Source organism: Carassius carassius, chromosome 12, assembly GCF_963082965.1.
Source record: "Carassius carassius chromosome 12, fCarCar2.1, whole genome shotgun sequence".
NCBI lineage: Eukaryota > Metazoa > Chordata > Actinopteri > Cypriniformes > Cyprinidae > Carassius > Carassius carassius.
Window position 1 is genome coordinate 33404905 of NC_081766.1, and position 27956 is coordinate 33432860.

The window sequence follows — 27956 nt, forward strand, 5'->3', positions numbered from 1 at the left end:
AGTCAGAATTGTGTGATATAAACTCGTAATTGCGAGATATAAAGTCAGAATTGTGTGATATAAACTCGTAATTGCGAGATATAAAGTCAGAATTGTGTGATATAAACTCGTAATTGCGAGATATAAAGTCAGAATTGTGTGATATAAACTCGTAATTGTGAGATATAAAGTCAGAATTGTGTGATATAAACTCATAATTGTGAGATATAAAGTCAGAATTGTGTGATATAAACTCGTAATTGTGAGATATAAAGTCAGAATTGTGTGATATAAACTCGTAATTGCGAGATATAAAGTCAGAATTGTGTGATATAAACTCATAATTGCGAGATATAAAGTCAGAATTGTGTGATATAAACTCATAATTGTGAGATATAAAGTCAGAATTGTGTGATATAAACTCGTAATTGTGAGATATAAAGTCAGAATTGTGTGATATAAACTCGTAATTGCGAGATATAAAGTCAGAATTGTGTGATATAAACTCATAATTGTGAGATATAAAGTCAGAATTGTGTGATATAAACTCGTAATTGTGTGATATAAACTCGTAATTGTGAGATATAAACTCGTAATTGCGAGATATAAAGTCAGAATTGTGTGATATAAACTCATTATTGTGAGATATAAAGTCAGAATTGTGTGATATAAACTCGTAATTGTGAGATATAAAGACAGAATTGTGTGATATAAACTCATAATTGTGAGATATAAAGTCAGAATTGTGTGATATAAACTCATAATTGTGAGATATAAAGTCAGAATTGTGTGATATAAACTCGTAATTGCGAGATATAAAGTCAGAATTGTGTGATATAAACTCGCAATTGCGAGATATAAAGTCAGAATTGTGTGATATAAACTCATAATTGTGAGATATAAAGTCAGAATTGTGTGATATAAACTCGTAATTGTGTGATATAAACTCGTAATTGTGAGATATAAACTCGTAATTGCGAGATATAAAGTCAGAATTGTGTGATATAAACTCATAATTGTGAGATATAAAGTCAGAATTGTGTGATATAATCTCGTAATTGTGAGATATAAAGACAGAATTGTGTGATATAAACTCATAATTGCGAGATATAAAGTCAGAATTGTGTGATATAAACTCATAATTGTGAGATATAAAGTCAGAATTGTGTGATATAAACTCGTAATTGCGAGATATAAAGTCAGAATTGTGTGATATAAACTCGTAATTGCGAGATATAAAGTCAGAATTGTGTGATATAAACTCATAATTGTGAGATATAAAGTCAGAATTGTGTGATATAAACTCGTAATTGTGAGATATAAACTCGTAATTGCGAGATATAAAGTCAGAATTGTGTGATATAAAGTCAGAATTGTGTGATATAAACTCGTAATTGTGATATATAAAGTCAGAATTGTGTGATATAAACTCATAATTGTGAGATATAAAGTCAGAATTGTGTGATATAAACTCATAATTGTGAGATATAAAGTCATAATTGTGTGATATAAACTCATAATTGTGAGATATAAAGTCAGAATTGCGAGATATAAACTCATAATTGTGAGATATAAAGTCAGAATTGCGAGATATAAACTCGTAATTGCGAGATATAAAGTCATAATTGTGTGATATAAACTCATAATTGTGAGATATAAAGTCAGAATTGCGAGATATAAACTCGTAATTGTGAGATATAAAGTCAGAATTGTGTGATATAAACTCGTAATTGCGAGATATAAAGTCAGAATTGTGTGATATAAACTCGTAATTGTGAGATATAAAGACAGAATTGTGTGATATAAACTCATAATTGTGAGATATAAACTCGTAATTGCGAGATATAAAGTCAGAATTGTGTGATATAAACTCATAATTGTGAGATATAAAGTCAGAATTGTGTGATATAAACTCATAATTGTGAGATATAAACTCGTAATTGCGAGATATAAAGTCAGAATTGCGAGATATAAACTCATAATTGTGAGATATAAAGTCAGAATTGTGTGATATAAACTCGTAATTGTGAGATATAAAGACATAATTGTGTGATATAAACTCGTAATTGTGAGATATAAACTCGTAATTGCGAGATATAAAGTCAGAATTGTGTGATATAAACTCATAATTGTGAGATATAAAGACATAATTGTGTGATATAAACTCGTAATTGCGAGATATAAAGTCAGAATTGCGAGATATAAACTCATAATTGTGTGATATAAACTCATAATTGTGAGATATAAACTCATAATTGTGAGATATAAAGTCATAATTGTGTGATATAAACTCATAATTGTGAGATATAAAGTCATAATTGTGTGATATAAACTCATAATTGTGAGATATAAAGTCATAATTGTGTGATATAAACTCATAATTGTGAGATATAAAGTCATAATTGTGTGATATAAACTCGTAATTGTGAGATATAAAGACATAATTGTGTGATATAAACTCGTAATTGTGAGATATAAACTCGTAATTGCGAGATATAAAGTCAGAATTGTGTGATATAAACTCATAATTGTGAGATATAAAGACATAATTGTGTGATATAAACTCGTAATTGCGAGATATAAAGTCAGAATTGCGAGATATAAACTCATAATTGTGTGATATAAACTCATAATTGTGAGATATAAACTCATAATTGTGAGATATAAAGACATAATTGTGTGATATAAACTCGTAATTGCGAGATATAAACTCATAATTGTGAGATATAAAGTCAGAATTGCGAGATATAAACTCATAATTGTGAGATATAAAGTCAGAATTGCGAGATATAAACTCGTAATTGCGAGATATAAAGTCATAATTGTGTGATATAAACTCATAATTGTGAGATATAAACTCATAATTGTGAGATATAAAGTCAGAATTGCGAGATATAAACTCATAATTGTGAGATATAAAGTCAGAATTGCGAGATATAAACTCGTAATTGCGAGATATAAAGTCATAATTGTGTGATATAAAGTCAGAATTGCGAGATATAAAGTCATAATTGTGTGATATAAACTCATAATTGTGAGATATAAAGTCATAATTGTGTGATATAAACTCATAATTGTGAGATATAAAGTCAGAATTGTGTGATATAAACTCATAATTGTGAGATATAAAGACATAATTGTGTGATATAAACTCGTAATTGCGAGATATAAAGTCAGAATTGTGTGATATAAACTCATAATTGTGAGATATAAAGTCAGAATTGTGTGATATAAACTCATAATTGTGAGATATAAAGTCAGAATTGTGTGATATAAACTCATAATTGTGAGATATAAAGTCAGAATTGTGTGATATAAACTCATAATTGTGAGATATAAAGTCAGAATTGTGTGATATAAACTCGTAATTGTGAGATATAAAGTAAGAATTGTGTGATATAAACTCATAATTGTGAGATATAAAGTCAGAATTGTGTGATATAAACTCATAATTGTGAGATATAAAGTCAGAATTGTGTGATATAAACTCATAATTGTGAGATATAAAGTCAGAATTGTGTGATATAAACTCATAATTGCGAGATATAAAGACATAATTGTGTGATATAAACTCATAATTGTGAGATATAAAGTCAGAATTGTGTGATATAAACTCGTAATTGCGAGTTATAAAGTCAGAATTGTGTGATATAAACTCATAATTGTGAGATATAAAGTCAGAATTGTGTGATATAAACTCATAATTGTGAGATATAAAGTCAGAATTGTGTGATATAAACTCATAATTGTGAGATATAAAGTCAGAATTGTGTGATATAAACTCATAATTGTGAGATATAAAGTCAGAATTGTGTGATATAAACTCGTAATTGCGAGATATAAAGTCAGAATTGTGTGATATAAACTCATAATTGTGAGATATAAAGTCAGAATTGTGTGATATAAACTCGTAATTGTGAGATATAAAGTCAGAATTGTGTGATATAAACTCGTAATTGCGAGATATAAAGTCAGAATTGTGTGATATAAACTCATAATTGCGAGATATAAAGTCAGAATTGTGTGATATAAACTCATAATTGCGAGATATAAAGTCAGAATTGTGTGATATAAACTCATAATTGCGAGATATAAAGTCAGAATTGTGTGATATAAACTCATAATTGTGAGATATAAAGTCAGAATTGTGTGATATAAACTCATAATTGTGAGATATAAAGTCAGAATTGTGTGATATAAACTCGTAATTGCGAGATATAAAGTCAGAATTGTGTGATATAAACTCATAATTGTGAGATATAAAGTCAGAATTGTGTGATATAAACTCATAATTGTGAGATATAAAGTCAGAATTGTGTGATATAAACTCGTAATTGCGAGATATAAAGTCAGAATTGTGTGATATAAACTCGTAATTGTGAGATATAAAGTCAGAATTGTGTGATATAAACTCGTAATTGCGAGATATAAAGTCAGAATTGCGAGATATAAACTCGTAATTGTGAGATATAAAGTCAGAATTGTGTGATATAAACTCATAATTGCGAGATATAAAGTCAGAATTGTGTGATATAAACTCGTAATTGCGAGATATAAAGTCAGAATTGTGTGATATAAACTCGTAATTGCGAGATATAAAGTCAGAATTGCGAGATATAAACTCGTAATTGCGAGATATAAAGTCAGAATTGCGAGATATAAACTCGTAATTGTGAGATATAAAGTCAGAATTGTGTGATATAAACTCATAATTGTGAGATATAAAGTCAGAATTGTGTGATATAAACTCGTAATTGCGAGATATAAAGTCAGAATTGTGTGATATAAACTCGTAATTGTGTGATATAAACTCGTAATTGTGAGATATAAAGTCAGAATTGTGTGATATAAACTCATAATTGTGAGATATAAAGTCAGAATTGTGTGATATAAACTCGTAATTGCGAGATATAAAGTCAGAATTGTGTGATATAAACTCGTAATTGTGTGATATAAACTCGTAATTGCGAGATATAAAGTCAGAATTGCGAGATATAAACTCGTAATTGTGAGATATAAAGTCAGAATTGTGTGATATAAACTCGTAATTGCGAGATATAAAGTCAGAATTGCGAGATATAAACTCGTAATTGTGAGATATAAAGTCAGAATTGTGTGATATAAACTCATAATTGTGAGATATAAAGTCAGAATTGTGTGATATAAACTCGTAATTGTGAGATATAAAGTCAGAATTGTGTGATATAAACTCATAATTGTGAGATATAAAGTCAGAATTGTGTGATATAAACTCGTAATTGCGAGATATAAAGTCAGAATTGTGTGATATAAACTCGTAATTGTGTGATATAAACTCGTAATTGTGAGATATAAAGACAGAATTGTGTGATATAAACTCATAATTGTGAGATATAAACTCGTAATTGCGAGATATAAAGTCAGAATTGTGTGATATAAACTCATAATTGTGAGATATAAAGTCAGAATTGTGTGATATAAACTCATAATTGTGAGATATAAACTCGTAATTGCGAGATATAAAGTCAGAATTGTGTGATATAAACTCATAATTGTGAGATATAAAGACATAATTGTGTGATATAAACTCGTAATTGTGAGATATAAACTCGTAATTGCGAGATATAAAGTCAGAATTGTGTGATATAAACTCATAATTGTGAGATATAAAGTCATAATTGTGTGATATAAACTCATAATTGTGAGATATAAACTCGTAATTGCGAGATATAAAGTCAGAATTGTGTGATATAAACTCGTAATTGCGAGATATAAAGTCAGAATTGCGAGATATAAACTCATAATTGTGAGATATAAAGTCAGAATTGTGTGATATAAACTCGTAATTGTGAGATATAAAGTCAGAATTGCGAGATATAAACTCATAATTGTGAGATATAAAGACATAATTGTGTGATATAAACTCGTAATTGTGAGATATAAACTCGTAATTGCGAGATATAAAGTCAGAATTGTGTGATATAAACTCATAATTGTGAGATATAAAGACATAATTGTGTGATATAAACTCGTAATTGCGAGATATAAAGTCAGAATTGCGAGATATAAACTCATAATTGTGAGATATAAAGTCAGAATTGCGAGATATAAACTCGTAATTGCGAGATATAAAGTCATAATTGTGTGATATAAACTCATAATTGTGAGATATAAACTCATAATTGTGAGATATAAAGTCAGAATTGTGTGATATAAACTCGTAATTGTGAGATATAAAGTAAGAATTGTGTGATATAAACTCATAATTGTGAGATATAAAGTCAGAATTGTGTGATATAAACTCATAATTGTGAGATATAAAGTCAGAATTGTGTGATATAAACTCGTAATTGCGAGTTATAAAGTCAGAATTGTGTGATATAAACTCATAATTGTGAGATATAAAGTCAGAATTGTGTGATATAAACTCATAATTGTGAGATATAAAGTCAGAATTGTGTGATATAAACTCATAATTGTGAGATATAAAGTCAGAATTGTGTGATATAAACTCATAATTGTGAGATATAAAGTCAGAATTGTGTGATATAAACTCATAATTGTGAGATATAAAGTCAGAATTGTGTGATATAAACTCGTAATTGCGAGATATAAAGTCAGAATTGTGTGATATAAACTCGTAATTGTGAGATATAAAGTAAGAATTGTGTGATATAAACTCATAATTGTGAGATATAAAGTAAGAATTGTGTGATATAAACTCATAATTGTGAGATATAAAGTCAGAATTGTGTGATATAAACTCGTAATTGCGAGATATAAAGTCAGAATTGTGTGATATAAACTCATAATTGCGAGATATAAAGTCAGAATTGTGTGATATAAACTCATAATTGTGAGATATAAAGTCAGAATTGTGTGATATAAACTCGTAATTGTGAGATATAAAGTAAGAATTGTGTGATATAAACTCATAATTGTGAGATATAAAGTCAGAATTGTGTGATATAAACTCATAATTGCGAGATATAAAGTCAGAATTGTGTGATATAAACTCGTAATTGTGAGATATAAAGTAAGAATTGTGTGATATAAACTCATAATTGTGAGATATAAAGTCAGAATTGTGTGATATAAACTCATAATTGTGAGATATAAAGTCAGAATTGTGTGATATAAACTCATAATTGTGAGATATAAAGTCAGAATTGTGTGATATAAACTCGTAATTGCGAGATATAAAGTCAGAATTGTGTGATATAAACTCATAATTGTTAGTTATAAAGTCAGAATTGTGTGATATAAACTCATAATTGCGAGATATAAAGTCAGAATTGTGTGATATAAACTCATAATTGTGAGATATAAAGTCAGAATTGTGTGATATAAACTCATAATTGCGAGATATAAAGTCAGAATTGTGTGATATAAACTCGTAATTGCGAGATATAAAGTCAGAATTGTGTGATATAAACTCGTAATTGCGAGATATAAAGTCAGAATTGTGTGATATAAACTCATAATTGTGAGATATAAAGTCAGAATTGTGTGATATAAACTCATAATTGTGAGATATAAAGTCAGAATTGTGTGATATAAACTCGTAATTGCGAGATATAAAGTCAGAATTGTGTGATATAAACTCATAATTGTGAGATATAAAGTCAGAATTGTGTGATATAAACTCATAATTGCGAGATATAAAGTCAGAATTGTGTGATATAAACTCGTAATTGCGAGATATAAAGTCAGAATTGTGTGATATAAACTCATAATTGTGAGATATAAAGTCAGAATTGTGTGATATAAACTCATAATTGCGAGATATAAAGTCAGAATTGTGTGATATAAACTCATAATTGTGAGATATAAAGTCAGAATTGTGTGATATAAACTCATAATTGTGAGATATAAAGTCAGAATTGTGTGATATAAACTCATAATTGTGAGATATAAAGTCAGAATTGTGTGATATAAACTCATAATTGCGAGATATAAAGTCAGAATTGTGTGATATAAACTCATAATTGTGAGATATAAAGTCAGAATTGTGTGATATAAAGTCAGAATTGTGTGATATAAACTCATAATTGTGAGATATAAAGTCAGAATTGTGTGATATAAACTCATAATTGTGAGATATAAAGTCAGAATTGTGTGATATAAACTCATAATTGTGAGATATAAAGTCAGAATTGTGTGATATAAACTCATAATTGTGAGATATAAAGTCAGAATTGTGTGATATAAACTCATAATTGTGAGATATAAAGTCAGAATTGTGTGATATAAACTCATAATTGTGAGATATAAAGTCAGAATTGTGTGATATAAACTCATAATTGTGAGATATAAAGTCAGAATTGTGTGATATAAACTCATAATTGCGAGATATAAAGTCAGAATTGTGTGATATAAACTCATAATTGTGAGATATAAAGTCAGAATTGTGTGATATAAACTCATAATTGTGAGATATAAAGTCAGAATTGTGTGATATAAACTCATAATTGTGAGATATAAAGTCAGAATTGTGTGATATAAACTCATAATTGTGAGATATAAAGTCAGAATTGTGTGATATAAACTCATAATTGTGAGATATAAAGTCAGAATTGTGTGATATAAACTCATAATTGTGAGATATAAAGTCAGAATTGTGTGATATAAACTCATAATTGCGAGATATAAAGACAGAATTGTGTGATATAAACTCATAATTGTGAGATATAAAGTCAGAATTGTGTGATATAAACTCATAATTGTGAGATATAAAGTCAGAATTGTGTGATATAAACTCATAATTGTGAGATATAAACTCATAATTGTGAGATATAAAGTCAGAATTGTGTGATATAAACTCGTAATTGTGAGATATAAAGTCAGAATTGTTTGATTTAAACTCGTAATTGTGAGATATAAAGTCAGAATTGTGTGATATAAACTCGTAATTGTTAGTTATAAAGTCAGAATTGTGTGATATAAACTCGTAATTGCGAGTTATAAAGTCAGAATTGTGTGATATAAACTCATAATTGTGAGATATAAAGTCAGAATTGTGTGATATAAACTCATAATTGTGAGATATAAAGTCAGAATTGTGTGATATAAACTCATAATTGTGAGATATAAAGTCAGAATTGTGTGATATAAACTCATAATTGCGAGATATAAAGTCAGAATTGTGTGATATAAACTCGTAATTGTGAGATATAAAGTCAGAATTGTGTGATATAAACTCATAATTGTGAGATATAAAGTCAGAATTGTGTGATATAAACTCATAATTGTGAGATATAAAGTCAGAATTGTGTGATATAAACTCGTAATTGCGAGATATAAAGTCAGAATTGTGTGATATAAACTCGTAATTGTGAGATATAAAGTCAGAATTGTGTGATATAAACTCATAATTGTGAGATATAAAGTCAGAATTGTGTGATATAAACTCGTAATTGTGAGATATAAAGTCAGAATTGTGTGATATAAACTCGTAATTGTGAGATATAAAGTCAGAATTGTTTGATTTAAACTCGTAATTGTGAGATATAAAGTCAGAATTGTGTGATATAAACTCGTAATTGCGAGATATAAAGTCAGAATTGTGTGATATAAACTCATAATTGTGAGATATAAAGTCAGAATTGTGTGATATAAACTCATAATTGTGAGATATAAAGTCAGAATTGTGTGATATAAACTCATAATTGTGAGATATAAAGTCAGAATTGTGTGATATAAACTCGTAATTGTGAGATATAAAGTCAGAATTGTGTGATATAAACTCGTAATTGTGAGATATAAAGTCAGAATTGTTTGATTTAAACTCGTAATTGTGAGATATAAAGTCAGAATTGTGTGATATAAACTCGTAATTGCGAGATATAAAGTCAGAATTGTGTGATATAAACTCATAATTGTGAGATATAAAGTCAGAATTGTGTGATATAAACTCATAATTGTGAGATATAAAGTCAGAATTGTGTGATATAAACTCATAATTGTGAGATATAAAGTCAGAATTGTGTGATATAAACTCGTAATTGCGAGATATAAAGTCAGAATTGTGTGATATAAACTCATAATTGTGAGATATAAAGTCAGAATTGTGTGATATAAACTCATAATTGTGAGATATAAAGTCAGAATTGTGTGATATAAACTCATAATTGTGAGATATAAAGTCAGAATTGTGTGATATAAACTCGTAATTGTGAGATATAAACTCGTAATTGCGAGATATAAAGTCAGAATTGTGTGATATAAACTCGTAATTGTGAGATATAAACTCGTAATTGCGAGATATAAAGTCAGAATTGTGTGATATAAACTCATAATTGTGAGATATAAAGTCAGAATTGTGTGATATAAACTCGTAATTGTGAGATATAAACTCGTAATTGCGAGATATAAAGTCAGAATTGTGTGATATAAACTCATAATTGTGAGATATAAAGTCAGAATTGTGTGATATAAACTCGTAATTGTGAGATATAAAGACATAATTGTGTGATATAAACTCGTAATTGTGAGATATAAAGTCAGAATTGCGAGATATAAAGTCATAATTGTGTGATATAAACTCATAATTGTGAGATATAAACTCATAATTGTGAGATATAAAGTCAGAATTGTGTGATATAAACTCGTAATTGTGAGATATAAAGACAGAATTGTGTGATATAAACTCATAATTGCGAGATATAAAGTCAGAATTGTGTGATATAAACTCATAATTGTGAGATATAAAGTCAGAATTGTGTGATATAAACTCGTAATTGCGAGATATAAAGTCAGAATTGTGTGATATAAACTCGTAATTGTGAGATATAAAGTCAGAATTGTGTGATATAAACTCGTAATTGTGAGATATAAAGACAGAATTGTGTGATATAAACTCGTAATTGTGTGATATAAACTCGTAATTGTGAGATATAAAGACAGAATTGTGTGATATAAACTCGTAATTGTGAGATATAAAGACAGAATTGTGTGATATAAACTCGTAATTGTGAGATATAAAGACAGAATTGTGTGATATAAACTCGTAATTGTGTGATATAAACTCGTAATTGCGAGATATAAAGTCAGAATTGTGTGATATAAACTCGTAATTGCGAGATATAAAGTCAGAATTGTGTGATATAAACTCGTAATTGCGAGATATAAACTCATAATTGTGAGATATAAAGTCAGAATTGTGTGATATAAACTCATAATTGTGTGATATAAACTCGTAATTGTGAGATATAAAGTCAGAATTGTGTGATATAAACTCGTAATTGTGTGATATAAACTCGTAATTGTGAGATATAAAGTCAGAATTGTGTGATATAAACTCGTAATTGTGTGATATAAACTCGTAATTGTGAGATATAAAGACAGAATTGTGTGATATAAACTCATAATTGTGTGATATAAACTCATAATTGCGAGATATAAAGTCAGAATTGTGTGATATAAACTCATAATTGTGAGATATAAAGTCAGAATTGTGTGATATAAACTCGTAATTGCGAGATATAAAGTCAGAATTGTGTGATATAAACTCATAATTGCGAGATATAAAGTCAGAATTGTGTGATATAAACTCGTAATTGCGAGATATAAAGTCAGAATTGTGTGATATAAACTCGTAATTGCGAGATATAAAGTCAGAATTGTGTGATATAAACTCATAATTGTGAGATATAAAGTCAGAATTGTGTGATATAAACTCATAATTGTGAGATATAAAGTCAGAATTGTGTGATATAAACTCGTAATTGCGAGATATAAAGTCAGAATTGTGTGATATAAACTCATAATTGTGAGATATAAAGTCAGAATTGTGTGATATAAACTCATAATTGCGAGATATAAAGTCAGAATTGTGTGATATAAACTCGTAATTGCGAGATATAAAGTCAGAATTGTGTGATATAAACTCATAATTGTGAGATATAAAGTCAGAATTGTGTGATATAAACTCGTAATTGCGAGATATAAAGTCAGAATTGTGTGATATAAACTCATAATTGTGAGATATAAAGTCAGAATTGTGTGATATAAACTCTTAATTGTGAGATATAAAGTCAGAATTGTGTGATATAAACTCGTAATTGTGAGATATAAAGACAGAATTGTGTGATATAAACTCATAATTGCGAGATATAAAGTCAGAATTGTGTGATATAAACTCATAATTGCGAGATATAAAGTCAGAATTGTGTGATATAAACTCGTAATTGCGAGATATAAAGTCAGAATTGTGTGATATAAACTCATAATTGTGAGATATAAAGTCAGAATTGTGTGATATAAACTCGTAATTGCGAGATATAAAGTCAGAATTGTGTGATATAAACTCATAATTGTGAGATATAAAGTCAGAATTGTGTGATATAAACTCTTAATTGTGAGATATAAAGTCAGAATTGTGTGATATAAACTCATAATTGTGAGATATAAAGTCAGAATTGTGTGATATAAACTCATAATTATGAGATATAAAGTCAGAATTGTGTGATATAAACTCATAATTGTGAGATATAAAGTAAGAATTGTGTGATATAAACTCATAATTGTGAGATATAAAGTCAGAATTGTGTGATATAAACTCATAATTGTGAGATATAAAGTCAGAATTGTGTGATATAAACTCGTAATTGTGAGATATAAAGACATAATTGTGTGATATAAACTCGTAATTGCGAGATATAAAGTCAGAATTGTGTGATATAAACTCATAATTGTGAGATATAAAGTCAGAATTGTGTGATATAAACTCGTAATTGTGAGATATAAAGTCAGAATTGTGTGATATAAACTCTTAATTGTGAGATATAAAGTCAGAATTGTGTGATATAAACTCATAATTGTGAGATATAAAGTCAGAATTGTGTGATATAAACTCTTAATTGTGAGATATAAAGTCAGAATTGTGTGATATAAACTCATAATTGTGAGATATAAAGTCAGAATTGTGTGATATAAACTCATAATTATGAGATATAAAGTCAGAATTGTGTGATATAAACTCGTAATTGTGAGATATAAAGACATAATTGTGTGATATAAACTCGTAATTGTGAGATATAAAGTCAGAATTGTGTGATATAAACTCATAATTGTGAGATATAAAGTCAGAATTGTGTGATATAAACTCTTAATTGTGAGATATAAAGTCAGAATTGTGTGATATAAACTCATAATTGTGAGATATAAAGTCAGAATTGTGTGATATAAACTCATAATTATGAGATATAAAGTCAGAATTGTGTGATATAAACTCGTAATTGTGAGATATAAAGACATAATTGTGTGATATAAACTCGTAATTGCGAGATATAAAGTCAGAATTGCGAGATATAAACTCATAATTGTGAGATATAAAGTCATAATTGTGTGATATAAACTCATAATTGTGAGATATAAAGTCAGAATTGCGAGATATAAACTCATAATTGTGAGATATAAAGTCAGAATTGCGAGATATAAACTCGTAATTGCGAGATATAAAGTCATAATTGTGTGATATAAACTCGTAATTGCGAGATATAAAGTCAGAATTGCGAGATATAAACTCATAATTGTGAGATATAAAGTCATAATTGTGTGATATAAACTCATAATTGTGAGATATAAAGTCAGAATTGCGAGATATAAACTCATAATTGTGAGATATAAAGTCAGAATTGCGAGATATAAACTCGTAATTGCGAGATATAAAGTCAGAATTGTGTGATATAAACTCATAATTGTGAGATATAAAGTCAGAATTGCGAGATATAAACTCATAATTGTGAGATATAAAGTCATAATTGTGTGATATAAACTCATAATTGTGAGATATAAAGTCAGAATTGTGTGATATAAACTCGTAATTGTGAGATATAAAGTCAGAATTGTGTGATATAAACTCATAATTGTGAGATATAAAGTCAGAATTGTGTGATATAAACTCATAATTGTGAGATATAAAGTCAGAATTGTGTGATATAAACTCGTAATTGTGAGATATAAACTCGTAATTGCGAGATATAAAGTCAGAATTGTGTGATATAAACTCATAATTGTGAGATATAAAGTCAGAATTGTGTGATATAAACTCATAATTGTGAGATATAAAGTCAGAATTGTGTGATATAAACTCATAATTGTGAGATATAAACTCGTAATTGCGAGATATAAAGTCAGAATTGTGTGATATAAACTCGTAATTGTGAGATATAAACTCGTAATTGCGAGATATAAAGTCAGAATTGTGTGATATAAACTCATAATTGTGAGATATAAAGTCAGAATTGTGTGATATAAACTCATAATTGTGTGATATAAACTCGTAATTGCGAGATATAAAGTCAGAATTGTGTGATATAAACTCGTAATTGTGAGATATAAACTCGTAATTGCGAGATATAAAGTCAGAATTGTGTGATATAAACTCATAATTGTGAGATATAAAGTCAGAATTGTGTGATATAAACTCATAATTGTGAGATATAAAGTCAGAATTGTGTGATATAAACTCATAATTGTGAGATATAAACTCGTAATTGCGAGATATAAAGTCAGAATTGTGTGATATAAACTCATAATTGTGAGATATAAACTCGTAATTGCGAGATATAAAGTCAGAATTGTGTGATATAAACTCATAATTGTGAGATATAAAGTCAGAATTGTGTGATATAAACTCATAATTGTGAGATATAAACTCGTAATTGCGAGATATAAAGTCAGAATTGCGAGATATAAACTCATAATTGTGAGATATAAAGTCAGAATTGTGTGATATAAACTCATAATTGTGAGATATAAAGTCAGAATTGTGTGATATAAACTCTTAATTGTGAGATATAAAGTCAGAATTGTGTGATATAAACTCGTAATTGTGAGATATAAAGACAGAATTGTGTGATATAAACTCATAATTGCGAGATATAAAGTCAGAATTGTGTGATATAAACTCATAATTGCGAGATATAAAGTCAGAATTGTGTGATATAAACTCATAATTGTGAGATATAAAGTCAGAATTGTGTGATATAAACTCATAATTGCGAGATATAAAGTCAGAATTGTGTGATATAAACTCGTAATTGCGAGATATAAAGTCAGAATTGTGTGATATAAACTCATAATTGTGAGATATAAAGTCAGAATTGTGTGATATAAACTCGTAATTGCGAGATATAAAGTCAGAATTGTGTGATATAAACTCATAATTGTGAGATATAAAGTCAGAATTGTGTGATATAAACTCTTAATTGTGAGATATAAAGTCAGAATTGTGTGATATAAACTCATAATTGTGAGATATAAAGTCAGAATTGTGTGATATAAACTCATAATTATGAGATATAAAGTCAGAATTGTGTGATATAAACTCATAATTGTGAGATATAAAGTAAGAATTGTGTGATATAAACTCATAATTGTGAGATATAAAGTCAGAATTGTGTGATATAAACTCGTAATTGTGAGATATAAAGACATAATTGTGTGATATAAACTCGTAATTGCGAGATATAAAGTCAGAATTGTGTGATATAAACTCATAATTGTGAGATATAAAGTCAGAATTGTGTGATATAAACTCGTAATTGTGAGATATAAAGTCAGAATTGTGTGATATAAACTCTTAATTGTGAGATATAAAGTCAGAATTGTGTGATATAAACTCATAATTGTGAGATATAAAGTCAGAATTGTGTGATATAAACTCTTAATTGTGAGATATAAAGTCAGAATTGTGTGATATAAACTCATAATTGTGAGATATAAAGTCAGAATTGTGTGATATAAACTCATAATTATGAGATATAAAGTCAGAATTGTGTGATATAAACTCGTAATTGTGAGATATAAAGACATAATTGTGTGATATAAACTCGTAATTGTGAGATATAAAGTCAGAATTGTGTGATATAAACTCATAATTGTGAGATATAAAGTCAGAATTGTGTGATATAAACTCTTAATTGTGAGATATAAAGTCAGAATTGTGTGATATAAACTCATAATTGTGAGATATAAAGTCAGAATTGTGTGATATAAACTCATAATTATGAGATATAAAGTCAGAATTGTGTGATATAAACTCGTAATTGTGAGATATAAAGACATAATTGTGTGATATAAACTCGTAATTGCGAGATATAAAGTCAGAATTGCGAGATATAAACTCATAATTGTGAGATATAAAGTCATAATTGTGTGATATAAACTCATAATTGTGAGATATAAAGTCAGAATTGCGAGATATAAACTCATAATTGTGAGATATAAAGTCAGAATTGCGAGATATAAACTCGTAATTGCGAGATATAAAGTCATAATTGTGTGATATAAACTCGTAATTGCGAGATATAAAGTCAGAATTGCGAGATATAAACTCATAATTGTGAGATATAAAGTCATAATTGTGTGATATAAACTCATAATTGTGAGATATAAAGTCAGAATTGCGAGATATAAACTCATAATTGTGAGATATAAAGTCAGAATTGCGAGATATAAACTCGTAATTGCGAGATATAAAGTCAGAATTGTGTGATATAAACTCATAATTGTGAGATATAAAGTCAGAATTGCGAGATATAAACTCATAATTGTGAGATATAAAGTCATAATTGTGTGATATAAACTCATAATTGTGAGATATAAAGTCAGAATTGTGTGATATAAACTCGTAATTGCGAGATATAAAGTCAGAATTGTGTGATATAAACTCATAATTGTGAGATATAAAGTCAGAATTGTGTGATATAAACTCGTAATTGTGAGATATAAAGTCAGAATTGTGTGATATAAACTCGTAATTGCGAGATATAAAGTCAGAATTGTGTGATATAAACTCGTAATTGTGAGATATAAACTCGTAATTGCGAGATATAAAGTCAGAATTGTGTGATATAAACTCATAATTGTGAGATATAAAGTCAGAATTGTGTGATATAAACTCATAATTGTGAGATATAAACTCATAATTGTGAGATATAAACTCGTAATTGCGAGATATAAAGTCAGAATTGTGTGATATAAACTCATAATTGTGAGATATAAACTCGTAATTGTGAGATATAAACTCGTAATTGCGAGATATAAAGTCAGAATTGTGTGATATAAACTCATAATTGTGAGATATAAAGTCAGAATTGTGTGATATAAACTCATAATTGTGAGATATAAAGTCAGAATTGTGTGATATAAACTCGTAATTGTGAGATATAAACTCATAATTGTGAGATATAAACTCGTAATTGCGAGATATAAAGTCAGAATTGTGTGATATAAACTCATAATTGTGAGATATAAACTCGTAATTGCGAGATATAAAGTCAGAATTGTGTGATATAAACTCATAATTGTGAGATATAAACTCGTAATTGCGAGATATAAAGTCAGAATTGTGTGATATAAACTCATAATTGTGAGATATAAACTCGTAATTGCGAGATATAAAGTCAGAATTGCGAGATATAAACTCATAATTGTGAGATATAAAGTCAGAATTGTGTGATATAAACTCGTAATTGTGAGATATAAAGACATAATTGTGTGATATAAACTCGTAATTGTGAGATATAAACTCGTAATTGCGAGATATAAAGTCAGAATTGTGTGATATAAACTCATAATTGTGAGATATAAAGTCAGAATTGCGAGATATAAACTCATAATTGCGAGATATAAAGTCAGAATTGCGAGATATAAACTCATAATTGTGAGATATAAAGTCATAATTGTGTGATATAAACTCATAATTGTGAGATATAAAGTCAGAATTGCGAGATATAAACTCATAATTGTGAGATATAAAGTCATAATTGTGTGATATAAACTCATAATTGCGAGATATAAAGTCAGAATTGCGAGATATAAACTCATAATTGTGAGATATAAAGTCATAATTGTGTGATATAAACTCGTAATTGCGAGATATAAAGTCAGAATTGCGAGATATAAACTCATAATTGTGAGATATAAAGTCATAATTGTGTGATATAAACTCATAATTGTGAGATATAAAGTCAGAATTGCGAGATATAAACTCATAATTGTGAGATATAAAGTCAGAATTGCGAGATATAAACTCGTAATTGCGAGATATAAAGTCATAATTGTGTGATATAAACTCATAATTGTGAGATATAAAGTCAGAATTGCGAGATATAAAGTCATAATTGTGTGATATAAACTCATAATTGTGAGATATAAACTCATAATTGTGAGATATAAAGTCATAATTGTGTGATATAAACTCATAATTGTGAGATATAAAGTCATAATTGTGTGATATAAACTCATAATTGTGAGATATAAAGTCAGAATTGCGAGATATAAACTCATAATTGCGAGATATAAAGTCATAATTGTGTGATATAAACTCATAATTGTGAGATATAAAGTCAGAATTGCGAGATATAAAGTCATAATTGTGTGATATAAACTCATAATTGTGAGATATAAAGTCATAATTGTGTGATATAAACTCATAATTGTGAGATATAAAGTCAGAATTGCGAGATATAAACTCGTAATTGCGAGATATAAAGTCATAATTGTGTGATATAAACTCATAATTGTGAGATATAAAGTCATAATTGCGAGATATAAAGTCATAATTGTGTGATATAAACTCATAATTGTGAGATATAAAGTCATAATTGTGTGATATAAACTCATAATTGTGAGATATAAAGTCATAATTGCGAGATATAAAGTCATAATTGTGTGATATAAACTCATAATTGTGAGATATAAAGTCATAATTGTGTGATATAAACTCATAATTGTGAGATATAAAGTCATAATTGCGAGATATAAAGTCATAATTGTGTGATATAAACTCATAATTGTGAGATATAAAGTCATAATTGTGTGATATAAACTCATAATTGTGAGATATAAAGTCAGAATTGTGTGATATAAACTCATAATTGTGAGATATAAAGACATAATTGTGTGATATAAACTCATAATTGTGAGATATAAAGACATAATTGTGTGATATAAACTCATAATTGTGAGATATAAAGACATAATTGTGTGATATAAACTCATAATTGTGAGATATAAAGTCAGAATTGTGTGATATAAACTCATAATTGTGAGATATAAAGTCAGAATTGTGTGATATAAACTCATAATTGTGAGATATAAAGACATAATTGTGTGATATAAACTCGTAATTGCGAGATATAAAGTCAGAATTGTGTGATATAAACTCATAATTGTGAGATATAAAGTCAGAATTGTGATATAAACTCGTAATTGTGAGATATAAAGTCAGAATTGTGTGATATAAACTCGTAATTGTGAGATATAAAGTCAGAATTGTGTGATATAAACTCATAATTGTGAGATATAAAGTCAGAATTGTGTGATATAAACTCGTAATTGCGAGATATAAAGTCAGAATTGTGTGATATAAACTCATAATTGTGAGATATAAAGTCAGAATTGTGTGATATAAACTCGTAATTGCGAGATATAAAGTCAGAATTGTGTGATATAAACTCGTAATTGCGAGATATAAAGTCAGAATTGTGTGATATAAACTCATAATTGTGAGATATAAAGTCAGAATTGTGTGATATAAACTCGTAATTGCGAGATATAAAGTCAGAATTGTGTGATATAAACTCATAATTGTGAGATATAAAGTCAGAATTGTGTGATATAAACTCGTAATTGCGAGTTATAAAGTCAGAATTGTGTGATATAAACTCATAATTGTGAGATATAAAGTCAGAATTGTGTGATATAAACTCATAATTGTGAGATATAAAGTCAGAATTGTGTGATATAAACTCGTAATTGTGAGATATAAAGTCAGATTTGTTTGATATAAACTCGTAATTGCGAGATATAAAGTCAGAATTGTGTGATATAAACTCATAATTGTGAGATATAAAGTCAGAATTGTGTGATATAAACTCATAATTGTTAGTTATAAAGTCAGAATTGTGTGATATAAACTCGTAATTGCGAGATATAAAGTCAGAATTGTGTGATATAAACTCGTAATTGCGAGATATAAAGTCAGAATTGTGTGATATAAACTCATAATTGTGAGATATAAAGTCAGAATTGTGTGATATAAACTCGTAATTGCGAGTTATAAAGTCAGAATTGTGTGATATAAACTCATAATTGTGAGATATAAAGTCAGAATTGTGTGATATAAACTCATAATTGTGAGATATAAAGTCAGAATTGTGTGATATAAACTCATAATTGTGAGATATAAAGTCAGATTTGTTTGATATAAACTCGTAATTGCGAGATATAAAGTCAGAATTGTGTGATATAAACTCATAATTGTTAGTTATAAAGTCAGAATTGTGTGATATAAACTCATAATTGCGAGATATAAAGTCAGAATTGTGTGATATAAACTCATAATTGTTAGTTATAAAGTCAGAATTGTGTGATATAAACTCATAATTGCGAGATATAAAGTCAGAATTGTGTGATATAAACTCATAATTGTTAGTTATAAAGTCAGAATTGTGTGATATAAACTCATAATTGCGAGATATAAAGTCAGAATTGTGTGATATAAACTCATAATTGTTAGTTATAAAGTCAGAATTGTGTGATATAAACTCATAATTGTGAGATATAAAGTCAGAATTGTGTGATATAAACTCATAATTGTTAGTTATAAAGTCAGAATTGTGTGATATAAACTCATAATTGTGAGATATAAAGTCAGAATTGTGTGATATAAACTCGTAATTGCGAGATATAAAGTCAGAATTGTGTGATATAAACTCATAATTGTTAGTTATAAAGTCAGAATTGTGTGATATAAACTCGTAATTGTGAGATATAAAGTCAGAATTGTGTGATATAAACTCGTAATTGCGAGATATAAAGTCAGAATTGTGTGATATAAACTCATAATTGTTAGTTATAAAGTCAGAATTGTGTGATATAAACTCGTAATTGTGAGATATAAAGTCAGAATTGTGTGATATAAACTCATAATTGTGAGATATAAAGTCAGAATTGTGTGATATAAACTCATAATTGTGAGATATAAAGTCAGAATTGTGTGATATAAACTCATAATTATGAGATATAAAGTCAGAATTGTGTGATATAAACTCATAATTGTGAGATATAAAGTCAGAATTGTGTGATATAAACTCATAATTATGAGATATAAAGTCAGAATTGTGTGATATAAACTCATAATTGTGAGATATAAAGTCAGAATTGTGTGATATAAACTCATAATTGTGAGATATAAAGTCAGAATTGTGTGATATAAACTCATAATTATGAGATATAAAGTCAGAATTGTGTGATATAAACTCATAATTGTGAGATATAAAGTCAGAATTGTGTGATATAAACTCGTAATTGCGAGATATAAAGTCAGAATTGTGTGATATAAACTCATAATTGTGAGATATAAAGTCAGAATTGTGTGATATAAACTCGTAATTGCGAGATATAAAGTCAGAATTGTGTGATATAAACTCATAATTGTTAGTTATAAAGTCAGAATTGTGTGATATAAACTCATAATTGCGAGATATAAAGTCAGAATTGTGTGATATAAACTCGTAATTGTGAGATATAAAGTCAGAATTGTGTGATATAAACTCATAATTATGAGATATAAAGTCAGAATTGTGTGATATAAACTCATAATTGTGAGATATAAAGTCAGAATTGTGTGATATAAACTCGTAATTGCGAGATATAAAGTCAGAATTGTGTGATATAAACTCATAATTGTTAGTTATAAAGTCAGAATTGTGTGATATAAACTCATAATTGCGAGATATAAAGTCAGAATTGTGTGATATAAACTCATAATTGCGAGTTATAAAGTAAGAATTGTGTGATATAAACTCATAATTGCGAGATATAAAGTAAGAATTGTGTGATATAAACTCATAATTGCGAGATATAAAGTAAGAATTGTGTGATATAAACTCGTAATTGCGAGTTATAAAGTCAGAATTGTGTGATATAAACTCATAATTGTGAGATATAAAGTCAGAATTGTGTGATATAAACTCGTAATTGCGAGATATAAAGTCAGAATTGTGTGATATAAACTCATAATTGTGAGATATAAAGTCAGAATTGTGTGATATAAACTCATAATTGCGAGATATAAAGTCAGAATTGTGTGATATAAACTCATAATTGTGAGATATAAAGTCAGAATTGTGTGATATAAACTCATAATTGTGAGATATAAAGTCAGAATTGTGTGATATAAACTCATAATTGTGAGATATAAAGTCAGAATTGTGTGATATAAACTCATAATTGTGAGATATAAAGTCAGAATTGTGTGATATAAACTCATAATTGCGAGATATAAAGTCAGAATTGTGTGATATAAAGTCAGAATTGTGTGATATAAACTCATAATTGTGAGATATAAAGTCAGAATTGTGTGATATAAACTCATAATTGTGAGATATAAAGTCAGAATTGTGTGATATAAACTCATAATTGTGAGATATAAAGTCAGAATTGTGTGATATAAACTCATAATTGTGAGATATAAAGTCAGAATTGTGTGATATAAACTCATAATTGTGAGATATAAAGTCAGAATTGTGTGATATAAACTCATAATTGTGAGATATAAAGTCAGAATTGTGTGATATAAACTCATAATTGTGAGATATAAAGTCAGAATTGTGTGATATAAACTCATAATTGCGAGATATAAAGTCAGAATTGTGTGATATAAACTCATAATTGTGAGATATAAAGTCAGAATTGTGTGATATAAACTCATAATTGTGAGATATAAAGTCAGAATTGTGTGATATAAACTCATAATTGTGAGATATAAAGTCAGAATTGTGTGATATAAACTCATAATTGTGAGATATAAAGTCAGAATTGTGTGATATAAACTCATAATTGTGAGATATAAAGTCAGAATTGTGTGATATAAACTCATAATTGTGAGATATAAAGTCAGAATTGTGTGATATAAACTCATAATTGCGAGATATAAAGACAGAATTGTGTGATATAAACTCATAATTGTGAGATATAAAGTCAGAATTGTGTGATATAAACTCATAATTGTGAGATATAAAGTCAGAATTGTGTGATATAAACTCATAATTGTGAGATATAAACTCATAATTGTGAGATATAAAGTCAGAATTGTGTGATATAAACTCGTAATTGTGAGATATAAAGTCAGAATTGTTTGATTTAAACTCGTAATTGTGAGATATAAAGTCAGAATTGTGTGATATAAACTCGTAATTGTTAGTTATAAAGTCAGAATTGTGTGATATAAACTCATAATTGCGAGATATAAAGTCAGAATTGTGTGATATAAACTCGTAATTGTGAGATATAAAGTCAGAATTGTGTGATATAAACTCATAATTGTGAGATATAAAGTCAGAATTGTGTGATATAAACTCATAATTGTGAGATATAAAGTCAGAATTGTGTGATATAAACTCATAATTGTGAGATATAAAGTCAGAATTGTGTGATATAAACTCGTAATTGCGAGATATAAAGTCAGAATTGTGTGATATAAACTCGTAATTGTGAGATATAAAGTCAGAATTGTGTGATATAAACTCATAATTGTGAGATATAAAGTCAGAATTGTGTGATATAAACTCGTAATTGTGAGATATAAAGTCAGAATTGTGTGATATAAACTCGTAATTGTGAGATATAAAGTCAGAATTGTTTGATTTAAACTCGTAATTGTGAGATATAAAGTCAGAATTGTGTGATATAAACTCGTAATTGCGAGATATAAAGTCAGAATTGTGTGATATAAACTCGTAATTGTGAGATATAAAGTCAGAATTGTGTGATATAAACTCGTAATTGCGAGATATAAAGTCAGAATTGTGTGATATAAACTCATAATTGTGAGATATAAAGTCAGAATTGTGTGATATAAACTCATAATTGTGAGATATAAAGTCAGAATTGTGTGATATAAACTCGTAATTGTGAGATATAAAGTCAGAATTGTGTGATATAAACTCATAATTGTGAGATATAAAGTCAGAATTGTGTGATATAAACTCATAATTGTGAGATATAAAGTCAGAATTGTGTGATATAAACTCATAATTGTGAGATATAAAGTCAGAATTGTGTGATATAAACTCGTAATTGCGAGATATAAAGTCAGAATTGTGTGATATAAACTCATAATTGTGAGATATAAAGTCAGAATTGTGTGATATAAACTCGTAATTGTGAGATATAAAGTCAGAATTGTGTGATATAAACTCATAATTGCGAGATATAAAGTCAGAATTGTGTGATATAAACTCATAATTGCGAGATATAAAGTCAGAATTGTGTGATATAAACTCATAATTGCGAGATATAAAGTCAGAATTGTGATATAAACTCATAATTGCGAGATATAAAGTCAGAATTGTGTGATATAAACTCATAATTGCGAGATATAAAGTCAGAATTGTGTGATATAAACTCATAATTGCGAGATATAAAGTCAGAATTGTGTGATATAAACTCATAATTGTGAGATATAAAGTCAGAATTGTGTGATATAAACTCGTAATTGCGAGATATAAAGTAAGAATTGTGTGATATAAACTCATAATTGCGAGATATAAAGTTGCAATTCTGACTTTATTCCAATTGCGAGTTATAAAGTCAGAAATGAACTCTAGTTTATATCTTGCAATTCTGACTTTTTTTCTCGCAATTGCACGTCATAAAGTCATAATTACGAGAAATGATCTCGCAATTAAAAAATAGTCATAATTACGAGATATAAACTTGAAATTGCGAGATAAAAAGGCACAATTACCTTAATAATTTCTTTTTAACCTTATTAACAATTTGATATTGATAAGTGTTTGAAATTCCACTTATGCAAATTTGCATTTAAATTATATTTCATTATTTCATATTTTATTTTCATTAATTTATATTACAGTGATTTTCTTTGTATCAATAAATTAACATTCATTTTTATGAGCATTATTACCATACTTATTATATGTGGTTTTAGGTCAAATCACTATAATAACCACTTTTAATAGCTGTTAATAGTTTTGATTGAACTTAAAGATTTATATCGGAGAATAGCAGGCTGCCATAATAATAAACATAAAACATTTGTAGAAAACTTAAAATTATAATTCAGCATCCTGTGGTGCATTGCCAAATCCATTCAAATTGAAACTTGAACTGAAAAAGTCTTACATTTAGAAAGTTCCCTAACCCTAATTTATGAGGGAAAAATTATGTCAGCTTAAAACATTAAAATTGTTTACAAAAGTCTTGCATATTTTTTTCTTTGTTATTTATTTGTTCAAATTGTGCGTGAAATGAAATGCGTATGGTGGATCTTGATGGACTGAATTCAGACCTTTGAAGTTTGTAAGCTTTCTGCTTGGTGATTTCTCACTTTTCTGTCTTCGCTGCAATTTTTTAAAAAGCTGTTGTTTCACTCTTTTTCTTTTGGTTCATGGGCAGTTCTCAGGTCAGCTAGCCTGAGCAGACACACATGATGTGAGTGTTTGCACCCTTTGCCTGCAGTCTGTGATCTGTGGACTGACATCTGTGTGCTCCATAAACACCATTCATCTCGGTTGTGTTCGATGCAGACATTTACAGCATGTTTTGTATCGATGTTTTTCTTTTCTTGAATGCTTTAATCTTTGTGTTTTTGCAAAGAGGTACTTTGGCTGCCTTTATTCTCTGTGCTGTGCTGTTAAAGACATCAGTTTTTGAAACATTGACCTTTTTTTCTTACTGTATCTGTTCAGTAACATGCATCTCCACTCTTTTAATTTAATATTTTAGGTTTTACTTAGGGCTGTCTAGAGATGAACGTTTTTAATCTAATTAGATACATGATGCAGATTAATTAATCAAATTGATCACAGGTTATTTGCACGTCAGTTATGGCTTAGAAATTACCCTCCAAAAATAAAGTCAGTGTTGTGTTAGGTGAGAAAAGCTTTGAATATACATTACAAAAAATAGCGTTATAAAGAAATATTTAGTTTCAACATTGCTCAAAAATAAATTGGTATTTTTTAAATAATATATATATATATATATAAATGAAATGATACTCTAAATATGATCCTAAACCACCAGTAAGTGGCAGCAAGACACTTAATCAGCGAAACTTTCACAATAATTCAATTGATTCATTCAAGAACATCGAATGAGTCATTGAATCATAGGCTCACTCGATTCGTTCAGAAACGTGGATTCATTCAGTTATAAAACACTGCTGCGTATTGCTCTTTGATAAGAACTGTTTTAATTTGTGAAATTGTGAAACAGACAATGTTAGCAGCAGTGTGTCTAAATTGTAACACAATATAAAAAAGCACTTTGCTCATGTGATATTGCTGAACTCTATCATATGATATAAATATAAGACAAAAACCCATACAGGGGCGTTTTTTTTTTTTTTTGCCCTCATATCTTGAATTTCAGGGGCATATAACTGTATTCTAATAGGCTTTCTCACATAGTCGTGATCCTGAAACTACATGCAGTGTAAGATGATGTACAGATTTATGAGGATGCATTATTTTATCCATACATAATAGCACCAAATTAACTTGTTAAATCGACAGCCCTAGTTTCAAAACATTATTTTTAGTTGTCATTTGGCATGTAATGAGTGTGATGCGAAATCCCAGATTCTTAATAGTAACAAATAACTTCTATTTGTTTATTTCCAGCAGCTTTGTGGTACTGAATTATTTGTTTTCATTTCAGGCCAGCACTCATTAACTAACAGCCGGGATGTCAGCACCATGGACACGCTCCCTCTCAACGACAACATCAACAACAGTTACTCACCGCGAGAGGACGACTACGAAGACCCCGCTTTGTGCTTCCCACCCGGTGACGCTTTGGATGACACTGCCTTTGAGAAGATGATCATCTCCGAGCTGGTTCACAACAACCTGAGGCCTCGTCGGCCACCACAAAACCAAACCAGCTCAAAATGCCAACCAGCGTCTGACAGCAGCCTCCAGGGTCCGCAGGAAACCTTAGAAGTGGCTGTCGGGATTAGAAACCGGAGTGAAGATGATGCCATAATTGCCGACACCTCCGTTTTGCCACCATCCTCTAGCCACCCGGCCCTAGAGCTTCTTCTCCTTCATCCAAACGACCGGGAGGCCCTCGAATCCCCGCTTTTGCCCCAACAAACTCATTCGCTTCTTTACAGCGCTCAAAAGGCATCCCAACAGGCTGTCAAACTGCAGAAGGACTGCAGAAAGGCAGAAGAGGATGAGGAGAGCGCGAAAGAGATAGACAACGCACCCTCTCCAAATAACAGGGACTCGTTATTCACAAGCATGCCCAATCTCAGAGACTCTCAGTCCTCTGAATCCCCCGACCTTGTCAGCGGACAGGATGAGGGTTCTCCTCGCTCATCCGCCCAAAGCGAAACTGAGGAACAATGCTACAAGAGCTTGCCCGACCTGGGAGACAGGACTCAACCACTTTCCTACTATCAGATTAGCCGTCGAGGCACTAGCGAGGGCTGTATTGGCCCCGGGCTCCCCGAGGGCGAAGTCTCTAGCGATGGACAGATGCAGCTCATCACCAGCCTCTGAGCCAAGAATGTTCCCTTTTCCTTCGTTTTATTCTTTTGCTTCTCCCATCCACAGACAACACCAAGACAGGACTGGTCAATGGCACAATGAATTTTTTTATAGTAATCGAACTGATGGTCTGGTCAAACTGTTCTGTTTGTATTGATCAAACTGCTCGAAGTGAGCAGAAAGTGTCAAGACTGGCATCATCATCATCATCTGCCAAAAGATTTGTACAGTATATATATAAAATATTGAAATAATATTGAAAACTCTCCCAGCCAGTTTGCAGGTGAATCTTCCCTTCTTTGAAATACACAAAAAGACTATAATACAGAAAATGAAAATAATGAATTAATATCCCAGACTCAGGCCTTATATTTTCTCTATTGCACAAATAGCTGTTGTACAAATGACAACTAAAGAAAATCTATTTTGCAGTACCAGGTGTAAAAAAAAAAGCCACCACAT

The 27956-nt window shown here is 28.8% G+C and overlaps 1 protein-coding gene across 3 annotated transcripts in view; it reads left to right on the forward strand.

The window, feature by feature from the left end:
- The window catches only part of LOC132155297 (adhesion G protein-coupled receptor L2-like), a 176205-nt gene extending 148573 nt beyond the window's left edge, over window positions 1-27632 (forward strand). For 2 of the 3 annotated variants that reach the window (XM_059564175.1, XM_059564176.1), the window contains one exon: window positions 26659-27632. In XM_059564175.1, coding sequence (XP_059420158.1) covers window positions 26659-27506 — 848 coding nt within the window. In that variant the 3' untranslated portion in view covers window positions 27507-27632. Of the gene's footprint in view, window positions 1-25392; window positions 25429-26658 lie in introns of all 3 variants that reach the window. The other variant, XM_059564177.1, reaches the window with a different exon arrangement.
- The last annotated feature ends 324 nt before the right edge of the window (window positions 27633-27956 follow it).